The sequence below is a fragment of the Phlebotomus papatasi genome, chromosome 2 (assembly GCF_024763615.1).
Source record: "Phlebotomus papatasi isolate M1 chromosome 2, Ppap_2.1, whole genome shotgun sequence".
Classification (NCBI taxonomy): Eukaryota; Metazoa; Arthropoda; class Insecta; order Diptera; family Psychodidae; genus Phlebotomus; species Phlebotomus papatasi.
Window position 1 is genome coordinate 92603525 of NC_077223.1, and position 23516 is coordinate 92627040.

The window sequence follows — 23516 nt, forward strand, 5'->3', positions numbered from 1 at the left end:
AAACATTCCGTAAAATCATTCCTTAATCTCAAACTTTGCCCATACATACGACTTTTTTTGGCCAAAGGTTGTAGAATTTATGGATTAATTAAATAATATTTGACTATGTTTTCGAATTTATAAATGATTTAGTACAAACATAAAATAATACCAATTTCTATAATATTTTCGCATTTTATTTGATTTTTTTTTAGACTTCAATAAAGTCAACAGGTCTGGAAATAATTAGTTGACTCTATCGAGGTCCCACTGTATTTAGTTTTTTTTTTTACATACAATGGTACCCAAGGAAACCAAAAAAAAAAATTAGACATTCGCCCCAAATTATGCGTAAGGTACAAAAGTGGCCACAAGTAGAGAATTTGTAGTTTTAATTTGAGCAAAAAGCTCTTGAGCTTTAGGCAAGTGTTGAGTAAATTTGAACGGATCATGTAGAATTTCGGACAAACCAGTTTGGAAGTTCAAACTTCAATAATTTAATAAATATGCATTTTTTTAGTTACTTTGAAGAATTTCAATCCAAATATGACTTTTATGTATCTTTTAGCTTTATTGGGCCTTAAACCGTGCCTACAATCCTACCTGAAAAACACGTTTATTTCGAATTTCTAAAGAGATATGAAAAACTCAATTTTGTATGTTTCTAAAGGTTATAAGGGTATCAAAAGGTAGAAACGAAAGCCTCAAATGAGTACTTCAAATTGACATTAATTACAATCATTCTCTCTTTTGAGTTGGTGCAATAAAATTTTTCAGCTTTAATTTTGCTTAAGTGGAAGCAAGTGGTTAGAAGAAGAGTGTTGAGTGGTATGAAGTACATCGGCCTAAATTGAGACTAATCATTTGAAGTGGATATGCCTGGTTTTAAAATTTCACCAAAACACTTTTGATGGGAAATCACTGGAATTCAATGAGAGTAGATGACGGAAAAAAAGGAATTCCTATTTTATTACACTGAATAGCAGAATTTGATACTATGCTCTTCATTCTGTGTAATATTTTGTCCATTTTATAGTTTTTTTTATTCATACCTAAAGTATTGAAAAATTAATCTTTGGAATATTATTCATTGCCTACCTTTTACTCTGTATCAATTACTAACTTTCTGATTGTGATGCTTCAGAATTATTTTAACTACTAAAAAAAAATTGTTGCCTAGGGGTATAAATTCATCAAGCTTTTGCTCAATTTATATATCTCAGAAACAAGAAAAGTGTTTAAGTTGAGCAATAGTTTTCTCATTTAATTTTTATTGTGCAACTTAATGAAACATAATGCTAAAACAAGCACAAAAAAAGTTTTCAAATTTAATAACTTGTACTAAGCATTGGAGTTATATGAGTAATTTTTTATGTTTATTTTATTCTTGATGTGTATGCACCAGTGACGAGGCCGAGGTTTAGGGACTAAAAGAGAACTAGTTTATTGACTCCAGCCTTTTTATACATTTGGGATACATCATTTTCCCCCCTTTAAGATTTTGCCCAAATAATTCAAAATTTTAACAATATTGACTTTAAATGCATGCAATCTGAATTTTATAATATTAATTTTTTTCTTATTCGCTCACTGCGTCGAATGACCGGTGTTGTAGGTAAGACCGCTCCCCTGCGTTTCCTCTTCGGTGGTTCCGTAACACTCCCTTGTGGTGGTGTAACGAATGGATCATCTCCATCGGTATTCGGCGGCGGTGTTGCTGGTGGAGGTGTTCTAGGGTGGTCTATTTGAGGTGGAAGATGTGACGTTGGAGCGAAGGTAACTTTCCTGATGAAGGGCTTGAGCTGATCTCTGTGACACTTCTTGTGAGTGCCTCCAAAGTCCACTATGTAGACTGTAGGGCTGATTCTTTTGTGAACCCTTCCTCTTGTCCAAATGCGGCTCAAAGCGTCGAAGTATAATACTTCTTGCTTCTCTACCAAAGGAATCTTTGATTTCCTTGGCTGCTGCTTCTGCTCCTTGTTCTTCTTCTTGGGAATACTCTTCCTTTCCTCCTTAGACTTCTCCTCCGGATCATTCCTAATCTTCTCCTCCCCCTTTTTGTTCAGAATAGTCCATGTTGTTCTTGGCTTAAAGTTCAGCATCAGTGTGTTTGGTTCCACTCCCGTGACAGAAGATGGCGTATTATTGTATCTGAACAAAAAATACGAGATTTGATTGTAAATACTCAGATTTTTCTTAGATTCATCTATCATGAATTTCTTAAACGCCTTCTTCACAGTTTGTACTGCTCTTTCAGCTGAACCGTTGGACATTGGGTGATAAGGAGGCGACGTTTCATGAAGAATTCTATTCAGATTACAAAATTTTTCAAATTCCTTCGACTGAAAAGGACTACCGTTGTCAGAAATTATTCGTTTAGGCAGGCCATATATTGCAAAGTTAGCTTGGAGGGCTTCTATTGTGGTCCACACGTCATTTTTTCTCAAAAGTTTGACATCTATTAATTTTGTAAAATCATCAACAATAATTAAAAATATTTTACCACTCCAATGAAAAAAATCTATATGTACTCTTTCATAAGGATAAGAAGTACTGGTCCATTTTGTCAGTGTTACATTCCGTGGTCTTGGTGCCAGGATTTGACACGTTTCACACGCTTGCGCTATCCTCTCGATATCGCTTTCAATCCTAGGCCACCACACGCAACCTCGCGCTATAGATTTCATCCTCACTATGCCATCATGCGCTTCATGGATTACTCTCAAGACTTTCTCGCAAAGACTTGCAGGTATCACAATCCTATGACCCATATAGATGATGCCATTTTCGACCGTTAGGGAATTTAAATGTTTTAAATACGGACTAGTTTTCGGATCATTACTCAACATAACTTTAGAAGAATGTCCTTTAAGAATGAAATCTATAATTTTTATTAACGTTTCGTCTTTCGCAGTTGCTTCACGGATTTGCTTTTCATCTAACGCTATTTCTCCCCGAATATCAACGAAATTCAGCAGCGTATCACTAACCCCAGTTACCTCCCTTGATGGAAAACGTGACAGAAAATCAGCATTCCCATTATCAACTCCTTTCTTATAGAGAATTTTTAAATTGTACATGCCTAGGAATACTGCCCATCTCTGAATCCTAGCAGCGGCTACTGCTGAGTTCTTTCTGTCTCCACCAAACAACTCTCTAAGGCACTGATGGTCTGTATATACTGTGACAGGACGACCATAAATATAAATGTGAAATTTTTTTACTGCAAAAACTAGAGCCAATGCTTCGCGTTCGACTATTGAATAGTTTTTCTCACTTGGGGACAGAGTAGACGACACCATTATAATAGGCTTCTCAGTTCCGTCAATAATATGACTCAAGACTGCCCCTACACCATCTCCACTAGCGTCCACTGAAATTACAAGTGGCAGCTTTGGATCATAGGGTGTTAATAAGTCGCTCTCCGACAACCAAGTCTTGCTTTCCTGGAACACTTTGTCTAACTCGTCTGTCCAATGAAAGGGCTCCCCCGCTTTCAATAACTTGTAAAGTGGTGCGAGACGCATTGATAAATTCTTTATAAATTTGCCATAATAATTTAGCAAGCCCACATATGCTTTTAAGGACGTCGTGTCATGAGGTGCTTTAGCTTTCTGAATTTCTACTAATTTACTTTTCATTGGTCTTATACCGTCACCCGTTAAAACATGACCTAAGAACTCTACTTCTTTCTCAAACAGCAAACATTTAGAACTGTTAACTTTCACATTAAATCTCTGCAACCTCTCTAAGACTCTCTCCAAATTCTCACGACATTCCTGCTCAGTGTTCCCTCCTACAATTATATCATCAATATATACAGCCGTCAAAGGCAAATCTCTCAAGATACCGTCCATTGTTTTCTGAAAAATGGCAGGTGAGGAAGAAAGTCCAAAGACCAGACGTGTAAACTGAAACAACCCAAGATGCGTATTAATTGTCAAGAACTTTCTACATTCCGGAATTACTTCCAGTTGCTGATAAGCCCCTGAAAGATCCAAAGTGCAAAATACTTTTGCACCAAAAAGCTTATTGACAATTTCCTGCAGTGTTGGCAAGGGGTAATGTGCCATTTGTACCACCCGATTAACCGTCACACTACAATCTACACACATCCTAATGGACCCGTCCTTCTTTGGAACGATAACCACGGGGCTCGCCCATTCCGCGGTATCGACAGGTATTAATACACCCGCACCTATCAATCGTTTAATTTCAGCCTCAACCTTGTCTCGAACGCCAAACGGTACTGAATATGGTTTATGAAAAACCGGAACACAAGAATCTTTTACAAGAATGATCGCTTGATGATCACGAATTGCAGATTTATCACTTTGATTAAATACTTCAGTGAACTTCTTAAATACAGGGTCATCTTTTACGAGTTTATGTACTCCGGAAACACTTCTAGGTAATTCAGTGAAAAAATTACGCCAATCAGGAAAAATTATGTCTAACCAATTGCGCCCACAAAGAGGTAAAAATGTTTTGGGACTGTCAAAAATCACAAGAGGCAAATTTTTCACTTCTCTTTGAATTCCCTCCAGCACAATGGTCAATGAGATTCTAATAAATCCCACTATCTGTAGACTATTTCCCGTAACAACTCTTAAATGAAGATTGCATTGTCTCAGCTCACTTTGGCTAAAATATCTTCTATAAAAATCTACATGCATACACGAAACACACGCGCCTGTATCTATTTCAAATCTAGTCGTGATATTACCAGAAGTCGCATCAAGAAATTGAGCTTTAGACGCATTATTAATCTTAAAAAACTCACTGCGTGATTTTGTACTCACTACATTGTTTACTACGCAGCTGCCTGATGATAATTCCTCCAACAAGAGCTCTTCCTCCTCGAGATTGCACTGCAACACTTCCCCCTCCAGAGACTCACTCTCCAGTAGGTTTTCCTCATCCATCTCGGATTCACCTTCAGGATTTGCATGCTTCTCAAGATCATCCTCTCGATGAAGCTCTCTCTCAAATGCTCTCTCAGCATGAGATTCATCATCAGCTTCCTTTGGCACTTTATTTTGAATGGTGACCATGACATTAGCAGCTTCCTCTTTCACACTATTGATGAACATCGAACTTATGACACCGTAAGAATCACTCTCATCTGTATCACTGGATTGTTCAGTGTAATTGACCCTTGTCCGATGCCTTTTTTGTGGACAATTTGCTGCAAAGTGGTCTCCCCACTGATGGCACCGATAACACTGTACTTTTTTGCGTCTCATTTCACCTTGTTTCTGTGATCCCCTGGACTGGTTTCTCTCGTGATTTCTCTCTCGCACTCCCTGCTTATCACTCTTCCAGTTTTGGCGCCTTTTTGAGCGTCCTCCCAGCTGATTTCCATGCACCGAATCGACCTTTGCATTCATGAGATCCACATTTGTTCTCGTGAGTTCTGCTGATGTTGCGACCTTCACAGATTCCTCAAAGCTACCATCCAAAGACATGAGCTTTTCCTGAATGCCCTTTTCCTTAAGACCCATCACAAGTCTATCTCTCAGAGCCCACGGCAGGAAATCTCCAAACGCACATTTTTCCGACAGCATTTGCAACTCAATGACGTAATCCGTAATGCACTCATTAGGCCTCTGATCCCGCACATAAAATTTGAATCTTTCAGCTATTACACTGTGTCGTGGAGCAAATTTCGCTTTAAACACTGCAATGATTTGCGCATATGTCTTCGCGGATAATGAATCTGGATGTACTGCGGATTTGAGGACTTTGTATGTCTCTTCTCCAACGAAACCAAGAAAGAGCACTTTTTTTCTTTTGTCCTCAGTGACAAAGTTCATTTCAAACAAATTTTCCAGCATTTCACAGTACACGTTCACATCATTTCCCTGCACATACTTATCAATCGTGCCAATAAAGCCACTATTACTCGCACCAGCCACGGAATTCTCCATTTTTCCACTTTTTCCGGACTTTCCTTTGGACGCACCAAAAAGAACTGGACTTTTCACTCACTGACCTTCACTTTTTCACTCGATGACAAAACTCAACTTTCATCACTCGTCGACAATACTGATGTGTATGCACCAGTGACGAGGCCGAGGTTTAGGGACTAAAAGAGAACTAGTTTATTGACTCCAGCCTTTTTATACATTTGGGATACATCAATTCTTAATCTTGTTTAAAAGTATGAAAACTGCATTCGGTATTCCTGAACATTGCAAGAATAAAGTTTCAGAACTTTGCAGTTATATTTCTTCTTTATAGGTGTTTTTCTTTCAACTTCTACTTAAAAGATGAAAAATAATTATTATTACTTTTTTGAATTATACTCCTTTTTATCAATTATTCAGAAAAGGTGCATCGGTATGGCTGTAATGATTATATTACAGATTTTTTTTCAATTTTGTGATAAAAGGCTGTCGATAATTCCTTAAAATAATGACAGTTTTAAGGAAGTGTGTTATTTATATTTCAGTCCATTTTTTGTGAAATTTATTGCGTTAATGATCCAGGATTAATAATTTTGCGAAATACGAATCAGAATGTAACGGCAGGTTTATAAGATTATCAGGTTTTATAGCAAATTAAGCTCTTAAAGATTTATATCAGAATTCACTCGGAGTGTTTGACCTTTTATTTATCATTTTATTAAATATCTACGGGAAGTATGATGGCGAGTTTCTTGACTTTCAATTAAAAACATAATTGTAATTAACGATGAACGAAGGTTGTATCTTGACTAACCTAGGGGTGAACGGATATATTTAGAACATATTGTTGCGAACTTGCTTTAAGGCATACCCTGCCTCGGGGATGCTGCACGGTGCTCTTTAGTGGATGAATGCCGTGCTTTGGATGAATTTAAATTTACCCCTATAATTCATGCGAGCAACTCTTACTCGCAATGAAGTAAGTCGAGTACTTGTGCTTTCACTTTTAAGTTTGAGCTTGGGTAAATCATCTGCAGTATCCTACTTGCGCACCTTTTCACCCTGTCACTCTAGAGAGCAAATCCCTCCTCTGTACGCTTTGAACCCTTTAGCCTGCTTTTAAACGAGGGTATTTTAAAAATGCACCCCACTGTGCTATGCACCGGCGAATCTTGGAAAATCTCCCCTTGACCGTGGTGTCACATATAAGATTAATATTAATATTAAGAAAAGCCGGAAAGAGAGCTATATAGTTTTCGAAATTCAAATGGAATATCACGTGTGTTAGAAAGAGTAAACTCTAGTGAATTAATACGATGAGTAAGATATTACTGTTCGTATTAATAGTTTTCTGAATCGTCTGACCGTGGTGTCACATATAAGATTAATATTAATATTAAGAAAAGCCGGAGAGAGAGGTATATATATGCACAATTTCAAATGGAATATCACGTGTGTTAGAAAGAGTACACTCTAGTGGATTAATACGATGAGTAAGATATTACTGTTCGTATTAATTGCTTTCTGAATCGTATTACACGCACACGAGCAATTTTCCATGCGTGCCAACTGTGATTCGGTCAGTTTTCGAGCTATGTAGTGCTGCCAACTTCGTACGCAGAGGGGAAATGTGAGAGAGAAGCAAGATAAAACAATTGCTATCTTTTTTTGCCATTCTCGCAGTTCAGAAAGTATTAATCTTAATATTAATCTTATATGTGACATGGCCATGAAACATATTAATTCTAGCACTTCGTGCACTTTTCGATTGTCTATGGTCTTGGTGTTATGCAAAACAGAGTGCAATGGATGATGATATAGTAAATTTGTGGGCTCTAGCCGTGATTGGAGTGGGAGTATACGCCTTCTGTGTAAGTTGCGGAATTCTTCAATCACCATCTTCTCCATTTCAATAGTCCACGCTACTTTTTCCATTTTTGTTTGACAGATTACTTGGAGAAAAAAACCTACACGTGCCAACTGTGATTCGGTCAGTTTTCGAGCTATGTAGTGCTGCCAACTTTGTACGCAGAGGGGAAATGCGAGAGAGAGGCAATAAGATAAAACAATTGCTATCTTTTTTTGCCATTCTCGCAGTTCAGAAAGTATTAATCTTAATATTAATCTTATATGTGACATGGCCATGAGGTTTGTGTCTGAACATAATCTCCCAGTTAGATGTTATAATACTCCTATTTGTGTCTCGACTAAAATAGAAAGTCTAGCAGACTTCCTATTTTATTCCAAATCGTTTCAAACTTGCTTTGAGGTACGTGGTATTGGCAATAATTTAATAGAAACATCGTCAGTTGCTTTACAATCCGAAAACGTTTTGCTAATTAAGTTGCTTTACGATAGCTAATGTTTTCCTTTATATAATTCATGATAGCTAGACTTTATGAAAACCTTCATCTTACTTTAGTACTCCTTGTGTTCTCTTGATAGCAATATTTCGTTCTTTTGGAGATTTTACTCAACAGATCTTCTCATGTGTTGTAGAACTGTTATTAAAAAATAGAGACACATTCTATTAAAATGAAAATTAAATACACTAAACAATTTCACTGTAACACTAGGAATTTTTAAAGATATCCTATAAAAGATATAGCCTATATAAGATATAGCACTTATATTTATCAATAACAAAAAAAAAACAGTTGATTGAGCTCTCGCAGAGTTATTTTTGTGCGCCAGTAGGTAGGCAATTGTCACTGAGAGAAAGCTCAGTGCGATATTTTGTGCGCCTGAGAGTAGGCAGAATGACACTGCCAGAAAGTTTAGTGAGATATTTCTATTTCGAACGGACAGTTTCGAAGCAAAAGTACCCCCTATAAATACTGCCTTAGGCAGTAGCAAATTAGGCATTAGCAAAACGTTTTCGGATTGTAAAGCAACTGACGATGTTTCTATTAAATTATTACTTGAATTCCAAAATCTTGCTGCGATTCTAGGAAGAGGGTAGAACTTTTCAATCAATTCAATCTGTGGCAATCACCCTCAATTTACTTGCGATCTAAGTGCAGATTCAGAAATACACGTAATCCATCTTGTAAGATTATTGATATTATATAAAAATAATAAAAAAAAATCCCTTTGTCTCTGAGTGAAACTCTAGCTCTGCCTCAATCCCTGCACACCGATTTTTTTTAAATAAATTTTTATTTTTTATGAAATTGCGTCAGTGCTTTAAATTCTTACAACAATGATTTGACTCTTATTATGCAATAACAGTTTAAATACTGGGTTTTAATTTTCACAAACCTTTCAATCCTCGATTTTCTTTGAAAATTTCATTGATGAATTTCGCAGGACAGTTACAGTCAAGTATGCTAATCCGGGCGCTTCGCTATCTGGATCGTTTATGACTAATCCACTTAAAATAATATTTTTATTTTTATTTCCATAATATAGTCACTACAGTAACATAATATAAATATTTAAGTTTGAGAAAAAGCAAAAATAATATTTTTATCCATTAAATAAGTGAGTGTAATCGACTCATTGCAAATCTTGTGCTACTGGGTTCTGCACTAAAAATTTTCTGGCAGTGATATTTTCGCTAATGACAGCTGGTTGATTGAAAACATTTATTGATTTTTCCGTGAAAAAAGTATTTTAAATCCAAAGGTTTAATTAAAAGTGAATTAGCGACAAGGCGACCCAATTAGTGCATGCTGTCTTATTTGGGTATTATCATTATTTTAGAAATTTTCTTTAATATTTTTGATAATTTTTTTTTTTAATATTATGTTTCTGAATGAAACAGCGAATAATTCTATGGATTTAAAAACAAGCGTTTAAGTACCACTTTTCGGAAAACGATCCAGTTACTCCACCTTACTATACAAGAACGCTTAAGCATTTTATGTAAATTTCCACCTTTCTTTATTATTTATTGAGATACATTTTTGAACAGCAGACACAGAAGTAAATGTGATTGTAAAGAATTTCAACTAATTTATCAATAACTAAAAGGAATTGAAATACAATCGGAAATATTTATTTAAGACAGAGCAAAGAGAAGTGCACAGAAGGAAAAACAAAATTTGAGAACATCTACAAAAGCATTCATATTGATATCGTATATTCCAGCAGCTTTTACGGAAAATGGATAAATTGTCATTCGCATCATTAAATGCAAAATAAGTTTATCATCTTTAGACATTTCGTACCATTTTGTTAAATAGAGTTTTCTGAAGATTTCCGTTGTTTTGCTATTGAAAAATTCACCAAGAAGACAAATTTCAAATAATTGTGTTACTACTGCGAGTAACGTTAGATAAGTAACAATGAACTTGGGATATAGTATGATGTGATACAGGGCACCTACAATCATTGGTAAGCATGAGCCTGTTTGGACAATTTTAATAAGTGAGAAGATTCTGTCCAAATCTCTGAGTTTCTGCAATATCCGCAAATGTTTCCGATGATATTGTCTTAGATGATTTCTTTTTGATCTGACGAAGTTTTCGTTATCCAATTTTTCAATTGATTTGTTGAATACATTGAGAATTGTTACAAAGTAGAAACCAAAGAATAGAAGAATAATCTCTGATGATATGTAGAACAACATGCTGTTGGTTAATGCGATATATTGCCAGATATCTTGTATGGTTCCGTGTGAAAGAGGAATTCTGAAGAAGATTGTGTGATTCCAGAAGTAAGTCAGAGCCCTGAGTTGAACTATGAATACACCTCCCACAATGACAAACCTAAAGAAAAGATTGATATCATGTTGCAAAGTCAAAGTACAATATTTCAATTACTTTGTCACAATTTTAAAGTTTCTTAGAGTCACTTCAAAGTGCCCTTTTAGCAAGATTCTGAAATCCATCCAAGCTGGATCAATGTGAAATGCACTAATCCAGTCAATCAACTCTCTAATCTGTCCTGGGAAAATATTTATCACAACAACCTTGCAGAAAATTTGGAAAATTCCCACGAATACAAGCAAATATTCCGTAATAGCCGTTATAAATTCACCCTCAAATTCATAAAATGCGTTGTTGATAATTGTAATGACATAAATAGCCATTATTCCAGGAGCAAACCACTTTCTCAATAGAGATACTTTGATTTCAGGATTTGAATTGCTTTGCAATATTCTCAGAATTAGAAGAATATTCTTCTGAAATTCAAAATAATTTAATTGAAAAGGTTCTAAGACAAATCTGCTCTTCTTTTGAGACATATTTTCCTTTGAAGTTACACCGTAAATAAATGCGACACTTCTGGAAGTTTCTTTAGAACTGAATATTCATTTTCGTTATTATTATTATGATTAAAGTCAATTGATTTTTTGTATCATTAACTATTTATATATAAAACATTTTGTCAATATTTTCTAAAACATAGTGTTTTTAACTAATGATATATTACACAAGTTTCAACATTCCATCAAGTATATAATGCAATTTATTATACAAAACTTTAAACGTAGTTTCAACTTACATTGTTTTTGTACATATTTTATGAAAATGGTATCAATGTTTAATGTTCTTTTCAAAAACTTACAAAGATAAGACGCGTGACAGGGAGGTTTAACACTTTAAACACTGTTGACCCCTCCATATTATGGCAATGAAAAGGAAATATATATATCACATCCTCCTGTTTTATTTTCATTCTAATTTTACGATAGGAAAAATCTTTATAAAATATCACCAAAGCGAATAAAAGAGCAGAAAGTAGAATCAAACGCATTCAGTTTTAACAAGACCTTGGTAAGGTTTGATTTTCAACCTTGAATAAGCAATATAAGACAATAATTCAAGGTTCTCTGAAATTGCAAAAACAAGCTTAAGATGAAAACAAAAATGTATCAATAAATTGTGAAAATTACATGGTTTGAGTATCAAATACCTCAACGTTTAAAAATTGAGGCCTAAACAAACTTAGTAATTTAATTAGGAATACGACGCACGAGGAGTCAAATTGGTCAATTTTATAGAATTAAGTTATTATACTCTTTCAAAATCTTACGAAAATAAAGACAATGCCCTGAAAAACCAATTGAACTTAGTTGAATTTGGATTAGAACCCAGGAAGTTCTTCGAATTAATGTTTAAAAAAAATATTAGAAAAGGAAAACTGATTCCATCTACCATAAGTTTATCTGGGCTTATCATTGGGCATTTTCCATTTTAAATGGTTTGAGTACATAAGGTCAACAAAAAAAAATTGTTAAAATCGGTTTATAAACGTTAGATATAGCATCCGGTCAATTTCGTTACAGTAATACGGGCTTCAGACTTAAGGCTTAGCTATATGGCTTAACTTCTCTAGTTTCTTATCAGTCAATATTTGTTGGGAAAATATGACTTAGGATTGGACATTATGGGCAAATGATCTGGTTAATTCTGAAAAATCAATAAAATTGGTTGCTATTTTGAAATTTGAGACTTTCGGGAACTGGGCTAAACGTCAGGTTTGAAGCCGGTATAAGGGTCGGGGTACAGAGGGATGGAGTAGGGACAGATGGGACCTACTGTTAGAGAGATCACAAGATTTTATCAAAAGTCGAAATCGTTTCGTAAACATTGAAAATTCTGTGCGGTCAAGACATTTTTGACTATAGTTCAAGTCAAAGAAAATCGAGTGAGGAATTCGACCCAGGAGGAGAGGTCTCGACCTCAGCTATAACATATTAAAATTCAGAGAAAAAAGCATAATCGAGTTTTCGCAATATTCGATATCGAATTTTCGAAAATCGATTTTCCGATTAATCGGATCTTCGATTAAATCGGATAAAAATCGAGCATCAGGAGAATTGTAGAATTTCACGAAGATTTTTCAAATTCTAACAATTAGAACAGGACATATGACCCTATTGAAATTATTTTTATAACCCCTTATAGCTCGGGTCAAGGGAGTCTGGGGAGCTGACATTTTGTTTTAATCGAAAGGTCTTAGACTCAGCTATAACATACTGCAATTGGAGACCGATCCGTGATATACGAGCTGAGTAATTGAGGAAACAAAGTTTTGGGGTCTTCCAAAATGTCAGAAGTGGGATTGGGGGTGAATCTGACATCACTTATTGCTAGCCGTCTATGGAAATTTAAATTGCCGAAAAGCTCTTGTTGATATCTCACCCCGTTATCTCTCCAGAAGTAATTAAACGATGGACATATTTTGGTAGAATTTTGGAAATCTGAAGTTTCGAATTATCTGAGAATCTTTACAAATTCATTTTTGACGTCATGCCGTTAGATTTTTGCGTCAAACGGTTAGGAATAGAAATAGAGACTTGAGACTTTAGAGGAACCCCCGTAAGTCAACCCTAGGACCATTAACATGCCCCACATTTCCATTTCCATTTTTAAGGTTTACGTCGTGGGATATTTTTCATTTTTGTATATTGCATCCCATCTGACCAGTTAAGCGTCAATTACAATTTGAAGTAACCCCTATCTTTCATATCTTACTTTTAAAAAGTTCTCATAGAAAATATGTTTTGCCAAATATACCTACGTGAAGGACACTGTTTTGCGCTCGTAGCGGTGAGCATTAAAACAAGGAAAATTACGTTGATGACTATTCTGCTCAGTTGTCACTAATAACACTGGTAAAAATAAAAGGGTCAAATTGACCCTTTTCAAAAGGATGGATCGTATTTGACCCTTTGAAAGGTTCACTTTTGTATCTCTTGAAATTTAGTATGCACATTTATCACGAATAATCATGTTTTATTGTAAACTTATTACTGATATCATATTTCTCTCATCTGAGCGAACACCAAAGATCACTTTTTCATTGTTTTTTTATTCGTTTATCCTGGAATTAAATAGATGTCAAAACCGTGACCCTTTCGAAGGGTACCTGGTGACCCTTTCAAAGAGTCAAATATGATCCATCCTTTGGAAAAGGGTCAATTTGACCCTTTTATTTTTACCAGTGAATATGGAACATTTTCTAAAGAGATTTTATTTGTTTTAAAATCAATGCTAAGTTTTTAGCTGATTGTTTTTTTAATAATAAATAAATATGCGTCGTTGCGTTTTAAGTTCAGAAGAGCGTAGTGAAAACAATAATCAAATTAGAGCCGTAAAACACCAAATAAAAACATATCGCTATCCTTGTATCTCCTACCGTTTGTATAATATTCAGAAATGAAATCAAGAAGTACGTTTAACAGTTTCAGTGGACTGCCATTGATGTCCGTGGCAAAATTCAGTCCTTAATTTGGGCCTACCAAAGCTGGGTATTCATTAAAGATTAAAGCCTATGTCGGCAAGTCCGCTTGCCATTGACGTGGCCCGTTTCTGGGCTGGGCAAGACATACTTAATTTTTTTTAAAGCCTCGACACGATTAAAAATAATTAAAGCCTGAACGCTGAGCCACCCTTATGCCGAAAATAGACACAGGCTGATCCTGGAGAATACTCAGCTCGAAAAATTTGGCGGTAAAGGATCGGCCCAAACTATCATACAGTGAGGATTTAGGATGAAGGATTAGCATTTTCAGCGTAAATTTATATCAAATTTGCACACTTTGCTTGCTGAAATACTTCTTAAGTGAAATATCATGCATTTTTCATACAGACAGGTATACTTTGACCTTCCATTTATTCCTATATTAATGAATATTAAGATTTTGCGATATTGTGTACCATTACTCTCCATGTTTTTTTCATTCAATTGACATTTCGAAAAGTACCCAAAAACACCCAAAGTGAAGCTTTTTATTTCCAACACTGGCGCTGATGTCACCCAATTCCCGTAATTTCACTAGATCTCACGAATTTTGAAGATCAGCCTAATCCTCCAAATTTTGGACTGATTCATGTGTATTGACACAAATCCTCATTTTTCGAGCTGATCCCTAAGCCGATCCCTGTGTCTATTTTGGGCTTTACCCTGTGCTAGACAGGAGGTTTTAGAGGTTTTCCAAGTGAACAGTCCATATACGAAAATACCGTTAAATAATTCCTAATAACGTTTTTTCATGGTCAAAGGTTAAAAAGGCTCTAGAGAGCGTATTTCTCAACCGAATAGGATCATGTTTGGGATCGTTGGAAAGGTCTTGGAATTTTTGACAGGCCTGAAGTGATTTCAATCGGTTCAGGCCTTTTCCGGAAATTCAATTCCTAGTACTTTTGAGGTATAACATTTAGGTTACGAGATCAAGTATTCCGCAAAGCATAGGACGCTTGAAATTAAGCGAATCAAGTTTTCGTTACTCACTGGGTAATCTAAACACTTTGGTCTTTTCTTGGCACTTTGATGGTTTATTTCTGTTTCCTTCAATGAAAATGATTGGGATAAAATTTCACAATATTCAAAAGAGAACGAATTACCTTGTTAAAACTCTCCCAGTTTCGTTTTTTTCTAAAATGTGTTGCTTAAAAGTGAATTATGAAGCCGATGTTTCTTTCATCAAAATGGTTTTAGTCACTGACATCGATATTCCCTTTGCAGGAAACTAAGAGGAAATTTGAATTTGGAAAGAAAAAAAATCTCTGAGATTTTAAAATGTTTCTGTTACAGGTGGCTGAGGAGCGAGAGGAGAACAAACTGAAAAACCGCGAAAATACACCTTATGGGGAATATGGGGGGTGGCACAAGGCAGCCAAAGTGGATTCACCGACTGTGACGACAACACTGAAGAATCTCGGGGCTCTGTATCGTCGTCAGGGAAAATATGAGGCGGCAGAGACGCTGGAGGATTGTGCTTTACGGAGCAAGAAGGAGGTGAGACCCATTTCACATTTAATGAGATTCACATGAGATGTTGCTTTTTTTCCCCTGTTGTACCTATGTGTGACCATGAAAAAAAAATTTCATTTAGGCACTGGATCTTGTGAAGCAAGTGAAGGTGGCACAAATCCTAGGGAGTGACGATAAGAGGCGGTCGAAGCATACAAAAGGTCCGTCAGGAAGTGAATCTGTGGAGAGTGTTAAGATGGAGAATGTGAAAATGGAGAGGGAAGACAGTGCTAAAAGATTGTCGCGACCTTAACATGAGTTATGCGGCTGAGAGAGAGAGACGGAGTTCTCTTTTTTATTATTATTATTTAAAAATAAACTATTTTTTAATAAATTCAATATGTAAAGAAGTTAAGATAACAGCGAAGATTTAAGATTTATACAGTAAGTTTTCTTACACAGTGTTTTCTTTCCTTTAATGACAGTTTTTTTACGTTGCAATTCCTATTTTTTTGTATTTATTATAACCAGTGAAAATTTGCGCATAGAAGAAATATTTGAAAAATGATAAAAATAAAGAAAATGAATATTATATTGTAATTTGCAGTAGTGATGGAAAATTATACTGTTACGAATTGTCTCTGAATTTAAATTTGAATTGTTTGATTTATTCTTCCCTTTGTTCAGATTTAAGATCCTTTTTGGAAAGTTTTTTTTAAAGAGCCTTTCAAAGCTTCCAAGCGTCAATCTTGTAGAATTTGCATCCTTTCCGTTGATTTCAGGTTCCTTTCACTGCAAAATGTTACAGGCTATAATCTCGAGAATCAGCTTGAATGTGTTTGACAACGTGCCTCGTTAGTCTCTCAAAGGTCAGTCCACAACAAGAAAAGTGATTTTTAAAATTGTGTGCACAAAATTGCAATAGTACCTTTCCAAAAGTTCATTTTGCTGCCATTTGTCAAATACAGTCAGTTTTGTCAGTGAATTGAACAGTTTGTAAGCTTCTTATCGATACAATTGGTATAGATATTGGAAACCAATTAAGGATTGAAGCTTACATGTGAAGATTTCATAGGTAAGTAGGGTGGCGGCATTACTTATGGCCAGTCTATACGTGTGGCCACTTCGCACATATCTTCAATTTTTTCCCACAAATTAATTTCGAAAAACCAAGAAATTAGGCATATTTGATGTGTTATCATTAAATGCAACCTTTAAACTGATTTACTTTTATATTTTTGTAGAATTTTAATAATTTTGTGGATATTATTTTACTGATGCGCCTGACGATCAAATATACGTCAAATCGTTAAGAAATTTACTAACGATCTCACAATTTTTAGTGACTAAATTATGTATCTTCAATTAAAAATATTTAGTACTATTTTTCAAAACTTGTTTTCCTTAGAACTATATTTTCTTTCACTACTTGATTTTGATGATTTTTCAAACAAAATTAAAGTGCTTTGCAAAACTATAAGAACATTTAAAAAAAAAGTTAAGAGAAAGCAATAATTGCTATTTTTCGATACGCTTTTGTGTTTAAATGTTTAACAAAAAAAAATGCAGTGGTGGTTGGACTGTTTTATCTGCTTTTTTTGCTATCATATAAAAAAAATCAGAAAATGCAATATTGTTCCCTTTGCAAAACCATAAGAACACCTTTAATTATCGAGTAATACTACTGGTTTATCAACGAGCTATCGTGCCTATCCTCATTTAGTGTCCATTGGTGAGTAATACAATAAATATGCCGCGTGGTGCAATTCTCTAGGAATCAGAGAAATGCCAGATTATCGCCTTTAAAAAAATGTGATACTGGAGTTCGCGAAATTGCTCGAAAGCTGGGACGGAGTGCAAGTGTTGTACATAATTTCTTGAAAAATCCTGATGAGTACAAGACCAAAAATCATCATAGAAGGAAAAGAAGTCTTACTGACCGTACAGAGAGAAAGATTTTGCGAATTGCTTCGAATAGTACACGCAGCTGTAATTCAATCAAAAAGGAACTCAGCCTTAATGTGACTACTGCCAGTGTTTGGAAAACGATAAAACGATCACCCAATATTGTGCGAGCCAAAATGAACCCTGCTTCGAGTCAAGACATTATGAAAACCATTTGGAATTTGAATTTTTTCTTGTGTAGGTCATTTTTTCTGATGAGAAAAAAATCAACTTGAATGGTCCTGACGGGTCTAAACTCATATTGGCGGGATTTGAGGAAAGAGCCACGGTTATTCTCCGAAAGGAACTTTGGAGGCGGATCTTTGATGGTATGGGGGGCCTTCTTTCCAGAGAGGACACTAGAAATCCTCAGTGTATGATAGTTTGAGCTGATCCATTACCGCCAAATTTTTAGAGCTGAGTATTCTCCAGGATCAGCCTGTGTCTATTTTCGGCATAAGAGAGCAGGCAGAGGAGGATATTATAAGGTGGATTCTTCATGCAGCCAAATGTAGCTTTCCCATCACGAAAGTCTGACTGGATTACTAGCCTCTGCGGGGAGCATCAATATTAGTAGTATCCGACTATTATGAGAAAAATATTTGAGAAACTATGAAAAACTTGTCAAAAAATAAAAAAAAAAACCTATGAAAGTGCGTAAAACGTTTTTCTTTTTTTTTGTATTAAAATTATTTTATTACTAAGTTTGTTTTATATAATTTGAAATTGTGGCCATAAGTTATTCCACGGGTGGCCAGAAGTTCGTAAAAGAAGCCACAAGTTATGAATTTTACATGGTTGGGAAAATCACATATTTTCCGGGAATTGAGGGATTTTCCTAATAAATTCATATGGATATATCGAAAGAAACTACATGAAAGAAATTACTCTTAAAATTTTGCTTTAATTGGTCAAAAAGATTAGCTGTAAGGAGATCCGATACTGATTTGATCTGATTTGATTTTCTGACCTTCGCTTGTTTTTCTCCTTTTGGGTTTATTTTATCTTATTTTGTTTTATTTTGTCGGACACGTTAGAGTACTTCATTTACGGTCTTGGTTTCTATGTATGTTGTGATATCTTGCTGCACTCTGATGGCCAAACAGCTAGTATAGCTAGGCCTCTATTCTTATCATTGACTTAGGCACTCATGGACAAACTCAGGAATCAATATAAAAATCTAAAAGTGTAAACCTGACAATATACAACTTGTGAAGGGGCTTTCTATCGTTTTCACCCTGGAGGTTGGTAACCAACACTAAGACGGCGATGGCCGCAAGGTATGATAGGTTGAACATGACCAAATATTGTCAATGATAAGTAATGCTTGCACCCTACTGTTAGTTGAGCGTATTAAGAGATTTTATGCGATTGATAATCTCAAATTCTGTTGTATGGAATAACGATCACTTTTTTTTCAGCAAAAAACAAGGCAAAAACACAAAAAAAAAAAACGCCTTCAATGCCGGGATCATGAAATGGCAAAAGCCCTTGAGGATTTCAGGAATGGACTTGGCATTAGAGAGGCAGCTCGGAAGTCCGGAAGAAAGAGAACATGAGGAATCGCTGGAAGCTTGGGTGCTTTCACGGGCCAATGTGTGTCACCCAATTACCAAGGATCAACTTCTCGACAGTGTGCAAATTTTGTGCAGAAGTTGAAAATTTCAAACAATTTCGTGTTGTATTAAATTATTTTGATTGTTTCCTTTACAAATTAAAGCTAAGTATTTGAATTATATATATTTTTTTATTTTATCGGAAAATATAAAATACATATATATTCACATTTCCTGATGGTAGGTACGTGTAAAAGTAAAACCATTTTTCCTTGATCGATATTACAAGCATCGACTGATCGGTAATTACCATTAGCTGATCGATATTACATGCAAATGCACTTCGAAAAGTTTTTTGTGTTTTGAACCACTCTAAAATAAATATATCAAGAATGTGAGTGGTCGATCTTATAGGGGTCATCTGCAAAATTGACTATAACAAGTTTTCACTTTAAAAATACGAAAATATATATGGTTTTTTGTCTGTTAAAGTTGATCATTTCCTTAACTGATCGATAATACCCCCGTCTACCTTATATCACATTCACTAAAGGAATGTGGGAAAATATAATACTTGAAGCCTGAAAGCCTTCCCCTGTTGGGCTATTTCGAAGACCAATCTCGGGAAAAAGGCTCAGTCAGCTAAAGACTAACCGGATTTCAAGAGGAAGTGGAAAAAGACCGTCTACGATCGTGATGACGGACTTGTCAAGTCCCTGAGGGGATTCGGCGAAAAATCTTTAAATTAAAAAAAAAACAACTAAAAACCCACAAAAATTCCAATAAACAATTTCGAAAATATGTTTTTTTTGTTCAATACTGTGGTTAATATTAGGTGAGATTCTTAACAATCTCACCTACTATAATCCTAACAAAATTTCATGTCGTCCGATCGACCTCAAACTTGGCCAAAATGTGTTTCGCCACTTCCTGATCACGAATATATATGTGGCTATTTTACGTTCCCGGCCGGCCGGCCGGCCGCTCTTTGGAGCTTAATAGCTCCTAAACTAAAAAAGATATCGACTTGCGGTTTTCGGCAAAGGTTATATATCGGGTGAAAATTGCAACTTGGTGCATTGACCCCCCACCCCCCACCCCTCCTTCCGCCATTTTGAAGACCCCCCTTTTTTTGTTTTCTCAATAGCTCCGCCCCTATGACATCGAGCGGGCTCAAATTTTAGTATGTTATAGCTGGGCCTTAGAGCTTTCCATCAATACCAAACTTAAGGTCCCCCGACCCCCCAGACCCGAGCTATAAGGGTCCAAAAAAAATTTCTTAAAATGGCCATAACTCCGGTTCTAATTGTCAGAATTTAAAAAGTGAGGGCTTTTTGGAAAGCTCTCATGAAATGCCACCTCCCTTTCTAACATCGCAAGTTCATAAAACCACCGCTAGGGGCGCTATTATTAAAAAGAAAATTTTTAAATCTTATAAGTTAAATAACTCAAAAATTCCATTGTGCATCGGGCTGAAATTTTAGTATGTTGTAGCCGTTGATTATACCTATCAAACAAAAAAAACCTTAAGTCGATCCATAACTCCTGACCCGAGCTATAAGGGGTCAAAGTTCGAACATTGACCGGCCTTTATCTCCGGTTCTAACTAACATAGCGACCTAAATTTTACCTTTTTGGTTTCGTCTCAATGAGCACTTTCAGATGGAAGTTCAAAAATTCACCACAGGTGGCGCTGTGATAGCGTCAAAATTCATCGAAATTCAAAGTCACTTTTCTCAAAAACGGCATTGTGCAAGTTAATGAAATTTTAGTATGTTGTAGTCCAGTCTAGGACGTTTCCAAAATGGTGCGTATGCGCGCTGTGGTTAAAACAGAACCGGAGATATGAGGGGTCAAAGTTCACAAAATTCAAAAAATCATATCTCCGGTTCTATGTGACCGATTTTGATGAATGAGGGCTTAAACGAAAGATCTCACCAAATGCTACAACTTTCTAGAATATTTGAACTTCGTGGGACCAACACCAGGGGCGCCACAGTCAAAAAACCAATTTCAATATCTCATAACCTCAATTATCTCGACTGTCGCTGAACCGATTTTGATGATTACTTCGACATAATTGTAGAGCACATTTGTCTCTACATTTCGTCCATACATCATTTTCCGATCAGACTACGCTATCACTCCGATTTTGCCGTTTAAGTGTGAAAAAATTGATTTTTCCCATATTAACGCTTTGAAATCACTCAGATGCCAATTTGACTGCCTCTACTCCACAAAGACACTTAAAATATGGTTTTAAATGGAAAGTCCCACAAAATACAACAATTCTTTGATATAGTTGAAGTTCAAGAAATGACTACTTGGGGCACTCTGGATGAAAAAACAAGTTAAGACACAAAAAACCTCGCTTATCTTGGCTTCTGAGTAATCGATGAGTTCAAGTTCTACGGCAAAATTATAGAGAACATTCTGGTCTACATTTCACCCATATAACACTTTTCTGTCAGTTCATCCAAATCCTTGATATTTTGGTTTAAATACAAAATTTGTATAATTTCACGAATTTGATTCAAGATAACTGAATGGCGTCTCCCAACTTCAGCTCTAAATCGAATTTGCATGCACTCCGAGTTAGCTCACGTTAAGAATCTCACCTACATAAGCCGGTTAGGATTATCTGTCCCTTTTAGAGTCATTTTTCAATGGAAAATCTGTTTATTAAGGGGGTTTAATTTAAAGTCACTTCTCCAAATGTGACACTTCATGATTATATTGTTGTCAATAAACATAATGGATAACAAAGGAACTAAAATTGGTATGAAATGAAGTAGTCACAATTTCCGCTTTGTATTCTAAAGTGCCAATTTTTATTGAAACCACTTTGTGTGACTTCTTTCAGCACAGTTAACGCTTCAATGGCCTAAAATCTTTTACAAATTGAAGATGAAAGTGTACGATATTAGGTATTCTTTGAGAAACGTTCCATTCAGGTCACATCATGTTTCTTTTTTTTTATTTGAAAATGAATGCAAAGGTTAAGAGATGAATATTAGAATGTCTACACTCAAAAAAATTTGTGAGTGAATTCGCTTACATTTGGGATGCGCCAAAAGGACTTCCACTTGGTGTGGTAAATTTGTATACAAATCGTAAGCGTTTTTAGCAACATTCTGTAGATTCATTTGGCATCGTTTTGTTAATAAATTTGCTATCAAAATGCACATAAAAATATGAATTTATGGCTTACAATATGTTAGTGATTTTGTACTCAAAGTGTACACAAATTTAGCATTACTTTGAACCAATATTTATATACACTTAGGAAATAAAATTCAATTTTTCATTATAATCGTTTTATTCACTAAATTAAATTTAAATTTACAATTACCTTAGTAACAATAAATATTTGAACCTAAATAACAACAAAAAGTTCCATGGTTGCCTTTGCGTAGGCAATTTTGTCGTCTTTGTTGGGTTGAGGCCGCTAAAGAAGAAGATGGTTAGCAATTATTTAAATTGCCATCTTTCTTTCTCGTGAACTTGTTTTTCTCAAAAGCTCAGCACCGTTGATTAGAACAATTCTTTGAACTCCAAAGTACTTGTAAAGCTCCAAAAAAATAAATTTGTTCCTAAAAAGTAAAAAAATAAGAATTACTAATGTTAAAGAATAAAGAAGAGGTCAATTTTGGTAAAGTACAATTAAATCTAACAAGTATTATCTGACTTGTAAAAGGAGATTTTTTTAAATTCCGTAACTGGTTCTTTCGATTTTTTGTCTAAATCATTTAAAAAGACTGAATTAGTTCAGCAATAAAATCAACTTAGTTAATATTAAATTCACAAACTTTGAGAGCAATAATATTATTTTAAGCATTCGCAAAAGAAAAAACAGGATCTCATTTTTACTCTGCATCATTTTGGAGGCCAATTGTTTTAATTAGTCTGTAATAAGGGCAATTGTTTAGCAAAAAAATGGTCAGCAAAAAAACAATTTTTAAATTTCAAATTATACAATTTTAGTTCATGTGATAAGTAAAATATTGGCCTCAATTATAAGACAAAAAACAAAATACTTAGTTTCAGGATTTTGGTATTACAAAATCAAAAACTTATGGCTTGGGCACACCTTTTAAATCAGGGAAGTTTCAAGAAGTCGAAATTCGAATCTCTTTCTTTCTTACACACTTTGCAAAAGTCTATCTCATTCTTATGTACTCTTCTTCTTCTTTTAAACATCACAACAAATTGAATTTAGCTTAATCGAATTTGGAGTGCGAAAAAAATGAAATAGATATATGGAAAACGCGTGAGAAAGACATGTGAATTTTGATTTCGTGAAATCTTTCTGATCTGAAAGGTGTGCCTTGGCCATTAGGAGCAATATGTCAAATCTATCAAATGTTAATGAAATGTCAAGATATAAACCATATGTCAAACTTCCTGTCTCCCTAAAATAATTCCAAACTTCTCAGAAATGTTTAGAATTATCAAGGTACTAACAGTTTTTTTTTTTTAA

At 35.1% G+C, this 23516-nt stretch overlaps 2 protein-coding genes across 3 annotated transcripts in view; one reads left to right on the forward strand and one right to left on the reverse strand.

Annotated features, from left to right (window-relative positions):
- Window positions 1-16188, forward strand: part of LOC129802398 (kinesin light chain) — a 41818-nt gene extending 25630 nt beyond the window's left edge. For both annotated transcript variants that reach the window (XM_055848176.1, XM_055848175.1), the window contains exons 4-5: window positions 15378-15581; window positions 15679-16188. In XM_055848176.1, coding sequence (XP_055704151.1) covers window positions 15378-15581; window positions 15679-15849 — 375 coding nt within the window. In that variant the 3' untranslated portion in view covers window positions 15850-16188. The remainder of the gene's footprint in view (window positions 1-15377; window positions 15582-15678) is intronic.
- Window positions 1472-5117, reverse strand: LOC129802412 (transcription initiation factor TFIID subunit 3-like). Its single transcript, XM_055848195.1, has 2 exons — window positions 4782-5117; window positions 1472-2130 (listed from the first exon to the last, which is right to left on the reverse strand). Exon 2 carries the CDS (start codon window positions 2079-2081, stop codon window positions 1539-1541), a length of 543 nt encoding a protein of 180 aa, XP_055704170.1. The 5' UTR covers window positions 2082-2130; window positions 4782-5117; the 3' UTR covers window positions 1472-1538.
- Window positions 16189-23516: the final 7328 nt, after the last annotated feature.

Excerpts from the sequence above, each read along its gene's own strand:
- LOC129802412 (XM_055848195.1), bottom strand. The coding sequence starts at position 2,081 with ATGCTGAACTTTAAGCCAAGAACAACATGGACTATTCTGAACAAAAAG.